Source organism: Ictidomys tridecemlineatus, chromosome 4, assembly GCF_052094955.1.
Source record: "Ictidomys tridecemlineatus isolate mIctTri1 chromosome 4, mIctTri1.hap1, whole genome shotgun sequence".
NCBI lineage: Eukaryota > Metazoa > Chordata > Mammalia > Rodentia > Sciuridae > Ictidomys > Ictidomys tridecemlineatus.
In genome coordinates, this window is record NC_135480.1 from 87,100,929 (window position 1) to 87,120,811 (window position 19,883).

A 19,883-nucleotide genomic window follows, 5' to 3' on the forward strand; every position below is an offset into this window, starting at 1 on the left:
GAGGCAGGGTCTTGCTAATTTGCTTAAAGCCTTGCTAAGTTGCAGAGACTGGCTTTAAACTCAAGATCCTCCTTCCTCAGCCTATTGAGCCACTGTGATTACAGGTATGGACCACAGCGCCTGGCTGAAAAGACAAATTCTGCTGTATTCTAGGGCAGAATGATAAATTGTTCCTGTAATACTACTTCATGACCTCTAGTTAAACTCACTGTAGAAGAGTTAGCATAAGGGCTGGGGATGTGGCTCAAGCGGTAGTGTGCTCGCCTGGCATGCGTGCGTCCCGGGTTCGATCCTCAGCACCACATATAAACACAGATGTTGTGTCCGCTGAATACTAAAAAATAAATATTAAAAAATTCTCTCTCTCTCACTTACTCTCTCTTTGGAAAAAAAAAAAAGAAGAGTTAGCATAAGACAATATATAATAAGAACCCAAGAAATCAAAGCAAATGAAGTTTCAGTTCACAGTTGGGGAAGAGCCTTACTAGTAGGACAGAATTGAGAAAAACTTCACCAAAATACAATAGAGAATAGAGTAGAATTTCAGGGAATGAAGAACGTTGGAGGCCAGGAGGAGGGGGTATATTAATGACACTGGTAAGTGCTGGAAAGACGGGAGTAAACAAACTATGTTGCTGGAAGGACTGAGGCTGAATGATGACTAAATAGCTAAAGTGATGGAATCATCTTACCAAAGAGAAGGTACCTGATGCAGAAGGAGAGGGAACTATGTCAACCAGGTTAATGAGGAGTAAGTGGCAGTCACACCAGCAAGGGATGAATAGGTATTAATTAAGCAAAAAAACCTGCTTATTGAAAGTCCAGGAGGGAAGAGAGGAGAAATTTGTCTAACTGAAAGAAGACTGAGTGAGGATGGATGTAAAATGATAATGGAGGAATAGAATCTGGACTGTTGGATGTTTTCAGTATTTATACAGTGTGATAAAGACTATAAACGATAAACAACTTAAGATTTGAGAATTTTTCCTTTGAAAGTTTTATTTGAAGGACAAATGTAATTGGTGTTTTAAGTAAAACTCAAAATATTAGAATGTATTTTGTGAAAGTGTCAGTATCTAGTTGGTGGAAAGGCCTAGTGTTGACCCTGTGAGAGGTCTTTTAAAAATAAGGGAATCATCTATATAAATATGATAGAAGCCATGGGATTTTATGAAACTTTAGGAAAAGGACATGCTTAAACAATTTATTTTTTGGTACTGGGGATTGAACCCAGGGACGCTTAAGTACTGAGCCCATTCTCTAATCCTTCTTATTTTTTGAGACAGGGTCTCGCTAAGTTGCTTAGAGCTTGTAGATTGCTGAGGCTGGCCTTGCTCTTGTGATCCTCCTGTCTTAGCCTCCCGAGTCACTAGAATTACAGGCATGTGCTACCATGCCTGGCTGGGGGGGGGGGGACCCAAAAAACAACTTTTGGTTGCTGTTTATCATACAGTGTTCTGGAGAGCTAGACTGTCAAGTTTTGAATCCCAGCTCTGCCACTTACTAACTTACTGAGTGATCTTGGGCAAGCTAATTTTTTGCCTTAGTTTCCTCATCTGTAAAGTCGGGATGATAATTGTACCTATGTCATGTGGTTGTTAAATGAGTTACTATTTGCTAACAAAGAATTTAGATAAGTGTCTTGTGTATTGTAAGAACAGTCTGTGACTCATCAAAAATACAAGAGACTAGAATTGCAAGAATTTTAGGATTAGGTTCCTTTAAAGGATCACAAAATCTACTTTCTAAGGAAACAACTATATGATAGCCCTATACTTTGAACTATTCATCATTAGTGTCCTGGGTGACTTCTTTATTCCTGAATTGTGGAGCAGTCATAAGGAGAGGTTGATCATTTAACTTGTGGTAGAGTTAATCAAGACTTCCTTGTTTGGTTAGATATTACAAATGGTTTCAGTAATTCATTACTAATGCAAGAGAATCCTTAGGCGAGAGCAGGAAGTTAATATTGAGTCATCAGCAATATAATGACAGTATTTTATTTGTTTTTAAAATATTACAGGAAGTAGTATTTGTTACGGTAGATAAGTTACTAATCAAGCAGTACTAGTAAATCTCACATAAAAATTTTATTTTCCCCCAGGATAAATAATTCTAATTTTATATTATTCTAATATGCCACAGTCTGTCTGGGCACAATTCAGAAGCCACTTGTCAAAAGAAACTAACTTTATTTTTAGAACTATGAACGCCAAACAAAACAGCTCCTCAGGAAAAAAACCCTCAGAGCCCAACTGCTACCACGGGCTTCCACAAGCCTCTCACCCACACAAACCTCACCACCTCCCACAATCCTCCTGCTCTTGAGGCAGATTGGCTGGGTCGCGTGGGCGGAGCCAAAGAAGTCCCCCAATGAGCAGCTCCGTGGTCTGAAAGGGCAGGGAAACAGCCCAATGAGCAGCTCCTTGGAGGAGCCAATCAGCTAGATGTTGCTGGGGCCGCTGTGAGCCAATCATCAGCTGGCAGTCTGAAGGGCAGGGAAACAGCCCAATGAACATCACCGCAGAGGAGCCAATCAGCTAGATGTTGCTGGGGCTGCTGTGAGCCAATCATCAGCCGGCAGCTGGAAGTTTGCTGGGGCCCCTTTGGCTGTGGCTCTCAACACTTTTAAAAAAATTTTTTTTGTAGATGGACAGCATGCCTTTAATTAATTTTTATATGGTGCTAAGGATCAAACCCATTGCCTCACCCATGCTAGGCAAGTTCTCTGCCATTGAGCTACAGCCCCAGCCCATCTAATGTCTTTGTTTATCCTAATTCAGATTTCCTATCCTTTTTACATCTCATGAAAATGTTGGCCTCTTTTCCCCTCCCCTCCAGATATAAGACTTATTTTTTTTTTACCTTCTTCCCCAAAAGGCTTGGTAGCCTAGCCTTAACTTCCATCTTTTCCATGTCTAAAGACCTAGTTATAAAGTATGTACAAGTGAATTGGGATGAAAATATTGATTGCCTCTTCTGTCTTATCTGGAGGTTGTCCATGAATTTGAGGGAATTGTTATTAACCTTTAGTAGTACTAATCCTCCTTAAATATTACCTATTCAACCCTTTATTGGTTGAAATGATGAAAAATTTTCTAGCCTATTTTCTTTAATATATATATTTTTAGTTGCAGATGGATATAATATCTTTGTGTGGTTCTGAGGAATAAAACCCAGTGCCTCACACGTGAGCTACAACCCCAGCCCTCTAGTCATCATGCATACTAAGTGATACACTGTATCTTACTTGTTGCTTATTTTGTCCCCTTCACACACACTGTCCTCCTGAATGTGTGTGTCCCCTACCTGGAATGTTCATGACCCAGATCATTCTGTTTTGAATTTGCATTGCATTCAGAGTAAAGCTTAAAGATCACCTGCTCATTGCTGCTCATCCTGTTCTGCATTTCTAAAACATGTATGTTGTGTCCACCCACATTTATGCTGCCTTTCTTTTTTTTCCCTTTCCTGTGCTTATCATTTGTTAACATTGTACTATATGTTGTAGAATGTGTTTTCTTGGCTAGAACAGAAAATCGGGACAATTTTGTTTATTTCTGTTATCACTGGGGAATGGAACAATGCTTGATTATATAGTAGAAGCTTAATAAATAGTTTTTATATTAAAGGATTTGCTATATCCCTATACCTTTGGTTTTATTGACACCACATAATAGAGAAATTGGAATTAGAAAAATAAAACAGAGTATCTTGTTCCACATAAATAAAGGATTTTAACTGAATTTCATTTTGATTATGTTCATGTCAGCCATCATTCCCATTCTTTCTAAGTAATACTCACTATACTGGATAAGATGGAAAAATGCATGTGTATACTTTTGTGTTCAAGAATTTCAATCACGAGGGGGAAAAAACTCCACATATAATGAAATAATACTGTATGATAAATGCTATGACCTTGCATAAAGAAAGTGATCTCCTAACAAAAAGAAAGGGCTCTTTGCTTTACATTGAGAAAGTAGAGTTCTTAATTAAAAATTATTTGAATTTAAGTGGCCAGTAATAATTCCCGTGGGTCATGTCAGTTCTTAGGTTCAGATGCCTACTTCTCGTTTCTATCTGGTCACTAGAGGACAGATGAGAAATTAATTTGGGTCTCCTCCTCCACAGTTCTACTTTGGGTCATTCTAATATTTAAAAAAGAAAATCACAATGACCCCTCTAAATTGCCTTCTGATAAGTTGGAAGCCATTTGCCTCCTATAACTCTAGCAGACTTGGCTATGTGCTGCCCATGGTGCCTAACAATGAACAGATGTAATTGTATATAAGTTGAATAGATTCAAGAAGCAGTTATGTTCAAGCTAAAGAATGCTAAGCAGTTATTTTAAGTCAGTAGTTATCATAGTGTGTTTCCTAGACCAGCAGCATCACCATCATCTGGGAATTTTCAGGTCCAATCCCTATAGTTTCTGATCAGTGATCCAACCCACTGATCAGAAACTATAGGAGTGAGACTCAGCAGCATGTGTTTTAGTGAAGTGTCCAGTGATCCTGATACATAGTAATGCTTGAAGGCCATTGTTTTAGATCATCTTTTTTGTAAATAAAATTTTGCCACTTAAATTTACTTCATTTTATATATTGCATATTGGAAAAGTGGTAATATTTATAGCACACTAAAATCCAAATATAAAATTGAACTTAAAGTCATCTTTATTTATTTTGATCTATCCCTGTCGTCTTCTAGAAACTTATTATTGGGGGAAGCCCAGATTTCTTAGACTTGTTGTCCTTATTCCATTCTATCTAGCCCAGACAGATGCTTGAACTAGTAGCCTAGTTTAATGGTATTTAACAGCTTAGTTTAATGGGATGACTTGGAATCTGCATTGAATTTCTTCACAAGACCACTTGATAAAAAGTTTTTCTATTTGAATTATATGTTTTTTAATTGACATTTAAGCTTTGAAGATTTTTCTTTTCAATTTTCCATTTTAATTCTTCTACTAAATACTCAATTGTGGTGCAAAACTATTTAAAGGTTATCTTTTCTAATCTACACCTTGCCTTTTACCAGAGATGTTTCTTTAATATAAAGAAAGTGCTATGCAAATGAACCAAACAGACATTTCTCACAAAAGAAATACAATGACCAACAAATACATGAAAAAATATTCAAAATCCTTAGGGATCAAGGGAATGCAAATAAAAAACTATACTGAGATTCATCTCATTCCAGTTAGAAAGGCTGTTATCAAGAATACAAATGATAAATGCTGGTGAGGATTTGGGGGAAAGGAACACTCATACATTGTTGGTGAGTCTGCAAATTAGTATAGCCACTTTGGAAGGCAGTCTGGAAATTCCTCCAAAGACTAGGAATGGAACCATTATATGACCTAGCTATCCCACTCCTTGATATTTATCTAGAAGAGCTAAAATCACCATAATATAGTGATACATACATACACTGCTTACCGCAAACAATTCATAGAAGGCAGGTTATGGAACCAGCTGTAGGTACCTGTCAACAAATAGATAAAGAAAATATAAATATAGTATATGTATACAATAAAATTTTACTTAGCCATAAAGAAAGAAAGTATAACATTTACTGATAAATGGGTACTATCTGAAAAAAGCCAGACTCAGTCAAAGGTCAAATGTTTTCTGTCATGCAAAGAGAGAGAGAAATAAGGATTTTTTTAAACAAGGGGGAATCTCATGAAAATAGAAGGAAGAACAGTGGAGGGGGTCAAGGGAAAGAGAAGGAGAAGGGTGGGAAAAGATAGGACCTCTAGAGTGATGTTGACCAAACAGTGCTATATATGCATTTATGAATATATCCATGATGAGTTCCACTTTTACCTTTAACTATATTGCACCATTAAAAAAAAAAAAACTAAATAGAAGCAAGACTAACGGTAATGGAAAGAGATGGGGAGAGAAGAGGAGAGGGCAATGGGATGTACCAGGGTTTGAAAAGAAGCAAATTATGTTATGCATTTACGAATATGTCAAAATGAATCTGATTTTTTATAAAAATTATGTACCAATGAAAACATTCTTTTTAAAAAACACCCCATCTTGGGCCTCCTCTTTCTACATAACATTCTGTTTTTATCCAGAAAGTTTTAAAGATATAAATAGACATAAGTGATTATATGAAGTGTTCTTTTCTGCATGCCATGCACATATTGTGTGTGTGTGTATATGTGTGTTTCATGGTAGTAGGAATTGAATCCAGAACCTTATGCATGGTAGGCAAGTGCCTTGCCACTGAGCTATATCCCCTGCCCTTAGCACACATATTTTGATATACATTTGAGTGCTTATGAAGTGATTAGTATAACTATTCTAATTGATATGCTCATTATTTAATTCTTTAATACAAAATATAGAGAGAAAATAGACAATAGTGATTACACTGTTGATTTTCCTAGGATTGCCTCCTTTATAGGTTCAAAATTTTTTCATTTAGATTATTCTTGATTATTTACATTATACTCTTCAAGAATAGTATTTGTGTATTTCCTGAATTTAACTTTTTAATTCTACCATGTTTAGTGGGATTTTAAAAATTTTTATTTATTTTTATTTTTCGGTTTTTGAACTTGGGCACTCAACTACTAAGTGATGTCCCCATCCTATTTTGTATTATATTTAGAGACAGGGTTTCACTGAGTTGCTTAACGCCTCACTGTTCCTGAGGCTGGTTTTGAACTTGAAGGTTTCCTGCCTCAGTCTCCTGAGCCACTGGGATTACAGGTGTGCACCACTACCCGGCTTTTTAGAATTTCTGTGTGTGTGTGTGTTAGGCAACAAACCCAGGGCTTTATACATGGGGGGCAAGCACTTTGCCACTGAGTCACATCGCCAGCCCTCGTTTTTATTGAAATTAATACTTAATGATTAAAACTTGGGAGTAAATGGGATAAATTCACTCTTTTACTTTTAGAGTTTAATTTTAGAAGGAAACACTAGCATAAAATAAATTTGGGGGGAATATATTTATATCTTTAGGACAGTACATTGTATAGGTTAAAAATAAATTGAGACTATTTCAGATCTCAGTATGTTCATCTGTATAAAGGGACAAAAACAGAACCTAATAAATCTGGATTTTTTTTTACATGTTATAATTAAAACCATATAATACTGACAAAATACTAGGCAAAACAGTAGAACACAATAGAAAGCCCAGAAACAAACTCAAATGAGGGCAAGAATTTGGTATATGATTCTTTCTTTTTAATTTCCCCCCCATAGCTTTATTGAGGTAAAATTGAAGTACAAGAAAATGAACATTTAAAAAAAAAAACAAAACTATTTTTTAGTTGTAGTTGGACACAATACTGCTATTTATTTATTTATTTTTTATGTGGTGCTGAGGATTGAACCCAGGACCTCACACGTTCTAGGCAAGTGCTCTACCACTAAGCCACAACCCCAGCCCTAAAATGCATCTATTTGAAGTATGCACTCTGATTAATTTTGACATGTATGTAACCAATACAGTCAATATAAAAAGAATTCCCATTACTTTTTTTAAAATTTGAAATCATGCAGACTGTTTCCTGCATGGTTTATTACATTAGATATCAATCACCTTCAGATACATAGAACCCCGCCCCCACATTTCAAAATTAAATGGTATACTTATAAATATCTCAAGCCAAGGAAGAAAGTACAAGAAACGTAAATAAAAAGTGCTTTGAACTAGTGATAATATAAGCTTAAAATATCAGCAACTCCGGGATGAAACAGTACTAGATGAACATTTGTAACTTAAAGTACTTGTATCAGAAAGAAGCTAGAATAAAAAATTACTTTCAAGTTATATAGTAGGAAGGAGAAAATAAGCATAGGAGCAGATATATATGAAATAGAGAAGAAATAATACAGCTAAAATTTAATAAAAATCAAATGAGTCTAATCAAGAAAAAAGAAGGAAAACAAATATTAATATCAATGGAAAAAGAGATCTAAATAACCCTACAGATGCTAAAAATATATTAAGGTAATATTATAATTGTATGCCAACATATATGATAGCTTACATAACATGGTCTGTATTAGAGAAAGATCCCTGTGCTATTGAGAAGAAAGTGTATTCAGTCATTTTGGATGAAATATTCTATATGTTTGTTAAGTCCAAATTATCAATTGTATTTTTTACTTCTGTAGCTTCTTTGGTTTTTGTTTGGAGGATCTAACCAGTATTGACAGTCATATTAAAGTTACCTAATATTATTGTGTGTGGTCTATTTGATTCTTGAAATTGAGAGGGTTTATTTGATTTGTGTAGATACTCCATTGTTTGAGGCATAAATATTTACGATTGTTATGTCTTGTTGATGTGTAATTTCTTTAAGCAGTATGAAATGGCCTTCTTGATCCCTTCTGATTAACTTTGGCTTAAAGTCCTGTTTATCTGATATAAGGATAGAAATCCCTGCTCATTTATGCAATCCATATGAGTGGTATGTTTTTTCCCATCCTTTTACCTTCAGTCTGTGGACATCTTTGCCTATGAGGTAAGTCTTCTTGGAGATAGCATATGTATTGTTGGGTCTTGTTTTTCAATCCAATCTGCCAGTCTGTGTCTTTTGATTGATGGTTTTAGGCCATTAATATTCAAGGTTATTATTGAGATATGATTTATATTCTCAGTCATTTGGGTTTATTTCTAGTTTTAAATTTGAATTAGTTTCTGCTTTGATTGACTATTTCTTTAGTGTAGTTCCTCCCTTTGCTGGTTTTCATTTTTTTTTCATTTCATATTTATGGAATATTTTGTTGAATATTCTGAGATAAAGGCTTTCCAGTTGTAAATTCTTCTAACTTTTGTTTATCATAGAAGGTTTACATTTCATCTTCGAATATGAAGCATAATTTTGCTGGATGAGATTCTTGATTGGCATTCATTTTCTTTCAGAGCTTGATATACTATTCCAGGACCACCTAGCTTTGAGGGTTGCCGCAGTCTTGGCTGGGCACAGAATCACGAGCCACTCACGCCTTGTAGATTCAAACAGCAATCCTTTATTCTGAACTCACACCGGCCTCGTACAAACACGTTCTGGAGAAATCCAAGTTCTGCCGCGCAATACACGTCCCAAATACTTTCTCAATTCCAGGAGAACTCAACGGGAACTCAGGCAGCAGGATACGCCCTATTCCCAGCAGGAATAATCTTAAACTGGGAATGCCCTAAACTTGTCTTAAACCAGGAACGCCTTAAACCCAAGGAGCCAGATACTTCCTAAAACCTGCAGGATACACCCTAAACCTGGATCCACCCTGGTCCTTGAGCAGGGTCACTTTTCTCAAACACACATGCAATGTCACAGCGAATTTCCAAGGCAAATCCATTTAACATGGGGTACGCTGGCAAGGAAATTTCGATGCGTCATTCCTACTTGGCAGTGGCCCTCAGCAGAGGGTCTGGGTTGAGAAAACAGCTGAGATCCTAATTGGTTATTCCCTATAGGTAATGTGATATTTTTCTCTTACACCCTTTAAAATTCTATCCTTATTCTGTATGTTAGGCATTTTCATTATAATGTGCCTTGTTGGGGGTCTGTTGTAATTTTGTACATTTGGTTCCCGTAAGTCTCTTGTATTTGGTTTTCCATTTCATTCTTTAGGTTTGGGAAATTTCATGATGCTATTTCATTAAAAAGATTGTGCATTCCTTTGGTTTGTATCTCTGCCTTCATCTGTCCTGATAAATGTTAAATTTGGTCTTTTCATGTATCCTGTAGTTCTTGTAAGTTCTGTATGTGGTTTCTTAATATCTTCTCTCCATGGTCAATTCTGTTTTCAGTATTATATATTTTGTCTTCATTGCCTGAGGTTCTGTCTTTCTAGTGGTCTGGTCTGTTGGTGATGCTTTCCATTGAATTTTTAATTTGGTTACTTGTTTCCTTCATTTCAAGGTTTTCCACTTAATCTCTGCCTTTTTATTGAAGTGATTTACTTCCTGTATTTTCTCTCTAATTTTATTTCTTATACCATCCTTAATTTGCACATCAGCTTAACTATGTACATTTTGAACTCTTGACATTTCTTTTTTTTTAACACTTTTTTTTTTATTGGTTGTTCACAACATTACAAAGCTCTTGACATATCATATTTCATACATTAGATTGAAGTGGGTTATGAACTCCCAGTTTTACCCCAAATGCAGATTGCGGAATCATGTCGGTTACACATCCACAATTTTACATAATGCCCTATTAGTATTTGTTGTATTCTGCTACCTTTCCTATCCCCTACTATCTCCCCTCCCCAACTCCTGACATTTCTAATGCTATGGTGTCAATATATTATGTTATTGGAGTACATTGGTTAGTTTGGGGCAGTTTGTTTCCTTGCTTTTTCATGTTATTTTTGTGTCTACCTATCTGAGTGTATGGATCTAAGGTAATAGAGTTTCTGCCCTGTGGACTTAAAGTATCCCTTAAGGTTTCCACTACCTTGCTGTTTAGGGGGAGACAAAATAATAATAACCACTAATGCAAACACTATACAGCATTAAACCAAATAATTATTATTTGGTTTAATTATCACAACAGATAGAAATGATGCGATAAGCTATTGCCTACAATAAAAATAACAAGATTGCAAAAGGGTTTATAGTTTCAAATGGTAGGCGGGGGCAGGGGGAACAGAAGTGATATAAGATGTGATGATTTTAAGGGAAGAAGAGAGAAGTAAAAAGTTAAAGGAAGAGTGAAAGAGAACAATAGAGAATGGCTGTTAGCAGAAGAAAAGAGAATTAAGGGAAACAGGAAGAAAATATACATATATATATTATAAAAAGTAAAAATTTAAAAAAAATAAAAGAGGGACTGGGGATATAGCTCAGTTGGTAGAATGCCTGCCTTACATAACAAGGCCCTGGGTTCAATCCCCAGCACCACAAAAACAAACAAACAAATAAACCTAAAATATACTCATCAAACATCCTAGTTCACAAAAAACTTATCCAGAAAAAAATAACTTGCTTCAAAGATGTCAGAAATTAGAAAAAAATATGAATATGTATAAATGCCCATGTACCATTAAGGCCACAATTAAACAAAGAAAAAAAGTAAGAAAAAATAAATGATCTTGATGAATTTAAGAATTCTTTCTGTTGGAGTTTAAAAGATTCTCAGTAGTTTTAGGTGGGGTCATCTGGAGGGTTATGCTTCATCCTCTGGATTGCTGGAGTGAGTGAGGTAATTCCTTAGGTGGAATATATGGAGGCAGGGTTCAGGCTTATGTAGGTTCAAGACTCTTACTGAATGCCAGTTGGTCTGGAGATTTTAAATCATCACGCTTCTCAGTGCCCATACTTGCTGGTCCACACCGGACTGTACACCAGGGATCTCCCCTGGTTTCCACTCGTGTGGTGAGAGACCCAGTTCTTAGTCCCCTAAATCACCTTCAAATTCCACATTTCCAGGTCTTAGGTTCAGTCTCCAAATAATCTCTCCCACCCACCGCCCTTCAGAGTTCTGGGCAGATCACAGATCTGTGGATTTAAATGTGTAATTTCATCATCTTGTACTGGTGATGATGAAACTATTAGTGGTGGAGGTGCTATTGCTATCAGCTCTCTCACAATGTACTCTTGTTAATAATAGCATAAATCAATAAATGTATACAAAGAAGAACTTCATGAAAAGTTGAGAAAATTGGGAGAGTGAAGCCAATTTAAGAAATAAATCCAGCTGGATGCAAGGTTGTATGCCTGTAATCCCAGTGACTCAGGAAGCTGAGGAAGGAACATGGGAAGTTTCTAGCTTCAGCAACTTAATGAGACCTGCAACACCTTAGTAAGACCTTGTCTCAAAATAAGAGATAAAAAGGGCCATGGATAAAGCTGAGTGGCAAAGAGCTCCTAGGTTAAATCCCCAGTACCAGAAAAGAAGAAGAAGAATGAGGTGGCACACATCTGTAATTCCAGCTGCTGGGGAAGCTGACGTAGGAAGATCACAAATTCAAGGCCAGCCTGAGCAACTTAGTGAGACCCTGCTTAAAGATGTAGTTCATTCGTAGAGCCCTTGCCTAGTGTACATGCGGTCCTGGGTTCAATCCTCAGTACTGAAAAATAGAAAGAAAAAAAGAAAGCAGTCCAGTTGGTGTAGGATTTGGGCATTTTCCTTTTGATAGTAGAGAGCAATGGAAATACTTTTAGTGAGAGAAGGAGTGACATATAAAAGTTGATTAGAAAGGACTTTAAGAATGTGGTTCAGAAATAGAGCACTTACCTATCATTTGCCAGCCCCTTGTTTGTCCCCAGACTCTAACCCACCCCACAAAAAGAAAGAATTTTAAGAAAACCCTGGTGGCTGTTTGACACAAAGTAGTTGAGTAAAAGAGATGAGAAGTCAGACACCAAGGAAGGAAGCTCTGACAGTTAAGAAAAAGAGATGGTAAATATTGATGTCTGAGCTCTTAGAGACCAACTAGGGGAGATAAATCAGAATGAAATTGGAATGTCCAGGATGAAATGGATGGAGCAGGTAGGAAAAGTTTTGTTTGTATCTAAGATACGTCTTGTAGTTCTAACTCGGATAACTAAGGGGAAGAGTAATGCTACTGAGAAGTGATATAGAGTCACACTGGAAATATAGTGTGGTGGTAGCATGCACAAGACCCTGGTACTGCAAAAGAAAGAATCTGCATAGTTAAGCTTCTAATGAAAGTTTCTTGTGGTTGTTGAAACTCTCAAAGGCATTCATTGACTATTGTTGGACTTGTTTATCCAAGTTATCCAAGGACTATTACCTCCCCAAAGCAATTGTCTGGCTACCCTCATTAAAACAAAAGTCTTAGAGTATTCTGTAGTCCTATCTCCCAGATGTTGTTTCTTCATTCTGTAGCTTTGAAATGTTTCATCTTCCTCCTTTTCTTCTTGAGAAATTTGCTTTCTAACAGCATTAGCATTCCTAACATTTAACTCTGCCCCTCTTCCAAGCTTTTAGCAAACTTCCAACTACCCATCCCCACCTGGACTTTTTAAAAATGTGCTTTTTGGACAGTAGTTTTCTAAATTATAGTTTTCTTGGTGTAAGCCAGTCAAATAAATAATGGAAATAAATGGAGCTTGGCAGTTCTTGCTAAAAGTGTGCACTGTATTAAATAAAATGTTTATAATATTTTAGATGTTCTAAAAACACCTGCATGTATTTCTTATTACAGAACCTTGAAGTCCCTAATAAGGTACTGTCACAAAACTGATTGGGCTGGGAACTAAGTCCCTGTACTATAGCACTTCCATGACTTGTATTAACAGTAATAATTTTTTGGGTTATGACTTCCAAAAGGATTTTTTTCCCTGTCATTTGTGTCTTTGGGGATGTCAATATTATTATTTGGTAGTTTCTTTTTAGTTGAGAAAAATTAGGTACAAGGTTTAACTTTCTTCTCTGAACACAGACTTTTAATCTGTTTTAATGAATTGTTTTATGTTAAGATGTGTTTTCTCTTTAAAATAGCATTCTTCCCACTTTTTTTTCCCCTTAGGTGCACCAAATTGAAACCAATCCTGATTTATTTATTTATTTATTCTTCTGTGTTATAGGTCCTCTTCCTGATGGATGGGAGCAAGCCATGACTCAGGATGGAGAAATTTACTATATAAACCATAAGAACAAGACCACCTCTTGGCTAGACCCAAGGCTTGACCCTCGTTTTGGTAAAGGTTCATCTCAAAACCTTTTTAGATATTTTTGATTACTTTTTTAATGTGTGAATTTAGGAAAGCACATTTAAAACTGCATTGCTTCATAGTATTAAAAATGACTGCTCACTGAACTTTTCCCATTATTGTTTTTTTACCTTTTCATTTTCAATTTTAGAGGTTTAGGTCTAACTTGACTTTTTAGTCTGGATTGGATGAGAGAATAGTATAGTCACTTACTAATCAGAATTACTGTTACTTACTTACTAACCAGAATTCATGTTTTGGGGAAACAAATCCACCTTGTTGATAATGGTCTCTCTCTATCTGATTGCTGTCAGATAACACTGAAATAATTAGGCTATCAGATAACACTGAAAATCTGGAGTACAAGCTTTTGTAAGTGACCTGGTGTCTGCTTATGTTTAACTTCAGAGAGTGATGGGCACCATCCCATGCTTGGGTGTTATTCTAAGTGGTAGTGATTGGGGGGACCTGTAGCCCTAGAAATGGTCTAATGAAAGCATTTTCCCCTCTTTTGCCCATTTTTCTTTTTTGTAAATAAAAATACTTCTCTTTGTTTTTTATATAAGAAGCAAAAGGCATGCCATATTTCCCTCCAGATGACATAGATAAATCACCAGTGCTCAGAGGAACTCTTCCCTTTCAAATGTGCACATTGTGATAAGAGTATACGAGTTGTTTAGTGCCCTTTTATCCATATTTTCCCACTGTTTTTAGTTTCTTCAGTTGAGTTTCTGAGATATTTTTCCAAAGCCATGGAAAAATGAGTCTAAAAAGAAGCAGATAATTGTGGTTTTGAAGCTCTCATCATGGACTAGATGCAGTTTAATGAAAACAACGTGCAGATCACGGAGTATGTCAGACTGAAGGGAAGCGGAACCTTTGAAGCTGTACAGGGGTTGACCTAACAACAACTGTGAGGCCCTTACAGGAAAGAAGAATTAACTCTGTGAATGCCATCAAAACACAACTCTAGGAGGAGAAAGAAAAAGAAAATTATTGGGAGTTGGTTGGATAAAACAACTTCCCTGTCAGGAACATTATGAACAAGTTCTCCTGTGTCTTAGATATGCTTTAAAAACAAACAGAATTCAGTTTTACCTCAGATTGCCTGACTATTTGGCTTTATTGACTGACCGAAACCTCTATTCAAAGTAAAGTCAAAGGTGCGATCAAGGCAAAGACTGTGACTTTGACAGAGATCCGGTTTGTCTTAAATGCCAGGCTTTTGAGCTTTAAGACTTCTTTGGGTGTTAAACAAAACAGTGTGTCACGTTAATAATTTGTGCTTCAGATTTTATTTAATATTTGAATAAGCCTGTGGTTGAAGTAGGAAATCAAGTAAGGTGGAAAATATAATAAATTTGTATGGAATGGAATGACAATGGACATGTTTCCTTAAATCATATTTATTGGAATGAATTGAACTTGTCCACATTTTGGAAAATTCAAAGAATAGTGTTATGAGTAAAATACCCCCCAAATCCTTAAATTATGAAAGATGATAATTAACTCATAATTAACTTCAGAGATCAGGAATCAAAGCTTTTTTAAGAATATTTTCACTTAAGGGCTAGGGTTGTGGGTCAGTGGTAGAGCACTTGCCTCTGGGTTCAATTATCCGCACCGCATATAAATAAAAAAGAAAGGTCTTTCAGCAACTAACTAAATAAAATATATTCTTTATTCTTTTTTTTTTTAAATGAATAATTTTACTTAAAAAGCTAAGTAAAATAACTTTGCTGTGAGATTAAATACATTCACTGATTATACCCATCACTTAGTCTTTTGTTTTAATCATGGGAAGATATTTTTTAAAAAGTACTTCTTTCTATCCCATACACACACACACACACACACACACGCATACAATTAGATATGCCAAAAAAAAGTTTCATGAAATTCTCCTATTGCATTTAGTTTCCCTTTTTGGGCCCACTGTGTATGTGTATTCCAGACAGGCTTGACAACATGCCAGAGCTTTTTATTTTGTGGCCGACTTTTAATCTGTTCCAGACCTTTTCAGTCAGAGAGCTCAAGTGTAACAGAAGGGGGGGCAAGAAAGAAAAAAAACATGTGGGTTTCTCTGATCTAGAGTGACAGCAAATAGAGACAAGCTGTTAGCTGCTGGATTTGAAGTTTTCCCTGAAATCTGAAGTTCTGTATAAAGGATTATGTTTTATCTCTGCCAAAGAAATATAAACTATTCTCTTATTTCTGACCTTTGAGCCATGAAAACACAAGCAAATGGTATAGGTCATTGCTTTCATGGTTGGGAAGTTCACTTTCCTATATATTCTAAATCTGTATTAAAGTATTGGCCAGTTTTTAGCTAAGTCAAATGGACCTGTCTTTTAACATCTTAGATTGAAAGATAACACACACTGTAAGCTTAATTTTCTTATCAGATTCTTTAATTTAGAATTTAAAAATAATTTGCCACTTTTTTGCATCCTCTATGATGTTAGTAAGATACCGATATAATACTAGAAAATTAAATACTAATTTGTTGGGGATTGGTTCCTTTTTTGTCTGATTTTTTTTTGTTTTAACATTTAATACCTGTATGTCTTTATATTGTTTAGATAATTTATTAGTAATTTATAACAAATCAAATAGTAGTATGGATGTACTGATATTTGTTAAGCTTTTAAAAAGAAGGCTTTTATGTTTATATTTTAAGGAATCATTAAGAATGATTTTATTCTGTAAAAAGAATATGGATCCTTGAGTATTATGCAGACCATTAAATTATTCCATAAAATATGTTAGGTATATTTTTTGTTGCCAGAAATTTTATGCCAGTAAACATGAAGAATCTCAAGTTTAAATATTACCTTGTATATTGTACAATTATGTTTTATATAACATAGTCATCTGAATGTTTTCCTGAGAAAGCCTTAATGAAAACACACTAACATTAGTTTCTGTTCATCAAAATGAAAAAGGGACTCTAAACACTTAAAAAGCCAGTGAAATGATCTTGTATAATATTATCGTCCTTTTTACATAAAAGATCTATTAAAATAATGTTAGTGCTCTGTATTCTTAGACATAAGTACTGATGGTACTACTGAAATAAAACAGGTATAAACAAATTATTGAAGCCAGATATTTGGGGAAAAAGGTATTCCTTTGAATTTTAAAGGAAGTAATGAACAATCTATTGTGGTAAAAGCAGAATACCCTTTAATTCCTAGCTACAATTCTGTGCCAGAAGTGTTAAAAGTAATTAAAATTCAGATGTTGATTTTAGCCCCTTGTTTCCAGGTTTTCCAAAACTTACTATATGTGTGTGCAATGTTTCTTGATGTAAGAAAAAATTTGCCTAAAAATAAAATGATAAGTAAATTACACACATATGTATAATTATTTAAAATTGGCCCCTAAAGCCAAAAATTCTTTAGCACATCTTTCATTTTAAAATTAAATTATATGTGCCATGTACTGTGGTATAATCTACAGAACACCTATAATCACAGTCAGGATGGTGAGACAGGACGATCATAAGTTCAAGTCCAGTCTGGGCAATTTAACAAAATCCTGTCTGAAAATAAAATAGAAGTGAGACTGGGAATATAGCTCAGTGGTACACCCTTTGCCTAGCATTTGTGAGGTCCTGGGTTCAATCTCCAGTACTGCCATCAGTCAATTTAATCAATAAATATAATTTGTATTGATAATTAAATATCTATTTTAATTACAATTGTTGACATTCATTAACCTTCTTCTCTTAAGACTGAATATTTCTGGTTGCTGTTATAAGTAATATTTTTCTTTTGATTAAAAAGTCACAATTTAATGGCCCACTAAATACCTAAGAGTCTGTCCAATCTGTCCAATTTAGTGATAAGGGGGGGAAAACACTAAATAGGCTTAGAAACTAAAAGTGTAAATTAATTAATAATGTCATGGTTACAATGTTGACACCAAATTATTTGAGTTTATTGAAGGGTAATTCTCTTGACATCTATACATTAAAAACAAGAGATTTTGTTGTTGTTTTTTTTTTTTTTTTTTTTACCAACTCTATTAAATTTGTCCTGGTAATCCTAGATAATCAATATTTGGTTGTGTTCTACACTAACTACTTAGGATAGAAAAATATGATGTTTCATTGTGTTTTAGTTACTAGCTAAAATGTTAACAATTACTAGCTAAAAATGTTAACAATTTCACAGAATTTGACCTGAAAAGAAATTTGTGATTCTTTCATCAGCATTTCTCAGTGAAAGGAATGTCATTTGGGGCACTGAAGGATACTCAGCATCCCTGGACCAATAAATGCTATAGAGTCACCCAGTTATTTTGATTCTCCAGATAACAAACACATATTTTAAAATACATTATTAAAAAATAATGATGATGGAAAAAGTAGGGAATATTTCTTCAGCTTGAGCTTCTCCGAGGTCTAGGGAAATGGTAATCTATTCAAGGTTGTATAGTTAAGCAATAGAACTAAAATCTAAACATTTTTTTTTCCTAGCCCTGCCTAAACAAGGCCTCAAAAGTTAGTTGAAAAACTTGGAATTGTTTCTATGGAAATATATAGTAAAAGGCAAAAGATTTATATGATCTGAAGAGAAAACAGAGTATCTAGATTTCTGTTGATACCAGGAATCCATAAGATCTTTAGATTGCTTACCAATATCTTTCAAACACACTTCTAATATACCTGTTCTAATATATATAGGGCTTTCAGAGGGAGGAAGCACAGTAGTTAGTGTACTTGTGTCCTATATTGTGATTCATCTTGAGCAAATTACCCAAAGCTAATGAGTTTCTTAGAAGAGAATTATAATATCTCTAATTGGATCAGACTTTGAAGCCATCTAGTTGAATTGTCTAGGCAGTTCATTCCTCACCTCTGAAATTCTTAAGAGACTGTCTTCCAGTCTGAGCTTGACCTTTTCCTTGACAGGTTTACTGAATTTTACAGCAATCCATTCTATTTAATGAAAATCCTAGTGATCAGAAAGTTTGTGTCCCTTTATTACTTAGAAATTACTTCCATTTTTCTCTTCTGTGGTTTCCCCAGTTTTTCATGTTTTGAGAGTTCTCTGTTAATAGTTCAATCACTTCTTTTTGATGCCTTTCATTTTAGTATTGCCTCTTTAAATGTGTTAGTCCGTGATGTTTTATATGTACATTATCCAATAAGAAGAATGGTTATGGCATTGACCTGACCTGGCATTTCCTGTGACCTCTGCCAGACCACTTTTCAAATCTGCAGTAAAGGCTAGCATCCTCTATTGCATAAGACAGTTGTATAATGTACTAGATTTAATTAAATTGTCATGTAGAAAAAATTACCTCCTCAATTGGGAATCAAGAGATCCAAGTGGTTATGATATCAGAAAGTGAACCATCTGATTCAGAAAGATATCTGACTTCTCTTGACTTAATTTGACTCATGTAAATATGACTGGATTAAATTGGATGCTCTTAAGAATGTTTCCACTCTTTAATTAACTGAATATAGTATGCTACATTTTTAATTCTTCAATAACTCCTTTGGACCCTTGTGGAAGGTTAATTCTCAATCGACTTAAGTTGAGTGCTTTGAGATTTCAGAGGTGAAGAGCTATTTGTTGTATCATTTAAGTTTATCTGGTCACAGGAATTACTATTGAAGAGGAGACAGTGAAATTCTGAACCTTTAATTTAAACATAAGCTATATCACATAAGGATACTGAGACAGACAAATCTGATGGGGGATAGAAAGTGATGATGGGTGGAATAGTGAAGCTGTATCCATACTCTCAAACTTGCAGTTATTAACAGGTGCAGCTTTACTACCTTAAAGATAGTTCATTGTTGGTGTACTATGTTTTTAAAATTTAGAATACCCATAATGTTGCAATGATAGAAAATCTAATATGAGTGAATTTGGGGATTAGTTCCAGGCTATGTGCTTATTGAAGCCTGATTTAAGGCATTCTCTTAGAGATTGATACTGTTGACCTTTTTTTTTTTTGTACCAGGAATTGACCCACTGAGTCACATCCCCAGCCTGTTTTGTTTTTTCTTTTTGAACAGAGTCTTGCTAAGTTGCTCAGGGTCTCACTAAGTTTCTGAGACTGGCTTTGAACTCAGCCTCCCAAACTGCTGGGATAATAGGTGTCTCCCACTGTGCCCAGCTGTTGCCCTCTTTCTGACTTTAAAAATAAAGTTTGCTGACATGAATATTTTAATACATAAATTATTAAATATA

The 19,883-nt window shown here is 35.2% G+C and overlaps 1 protein-coding gene and 1 non-coding gene across 9 annotated transcripts in view; one reads left to right on the top strand and one right to left on the bottom strand.

The window, feature by feature from the left end:
- The window catches only part of Yap1 (Yes1 associated transcriptional regulator), a 110,065-nt gene that overhangs the window by 56,658 nt on the left and 33,524 nt on the right, over positions 1–19,883 (top strand). For 4 of the 8 annotated variants that reach the window (XM_078046918.1, XM_078046922.1, XM_078046920.1 and 1 more), the window contains exon 4: positions 13,546–13,665. In XM_078046918.1, coding sequence (XP_077903044.1) covers positions 13,546–13,665 — 120 coding nt within the window. The remainder of the gene's footprint in view (positions 1–13,545; positions 13,666–19,883) is intronic. The other 4 variants (XM_078046919.1, XM_078046923.1, XM_078046921.1 and 1 more) reach the window with 1 other exon arrangement.
- Positions 18,153–18,264, bottom strand: LOC120890222 (U5 spliceosomal RNA). The gene has a single exon (XR_005734463.1). It is a non-coding gene; the product is annotated as a U5 spliceosomal RNA (small nuclear RNA).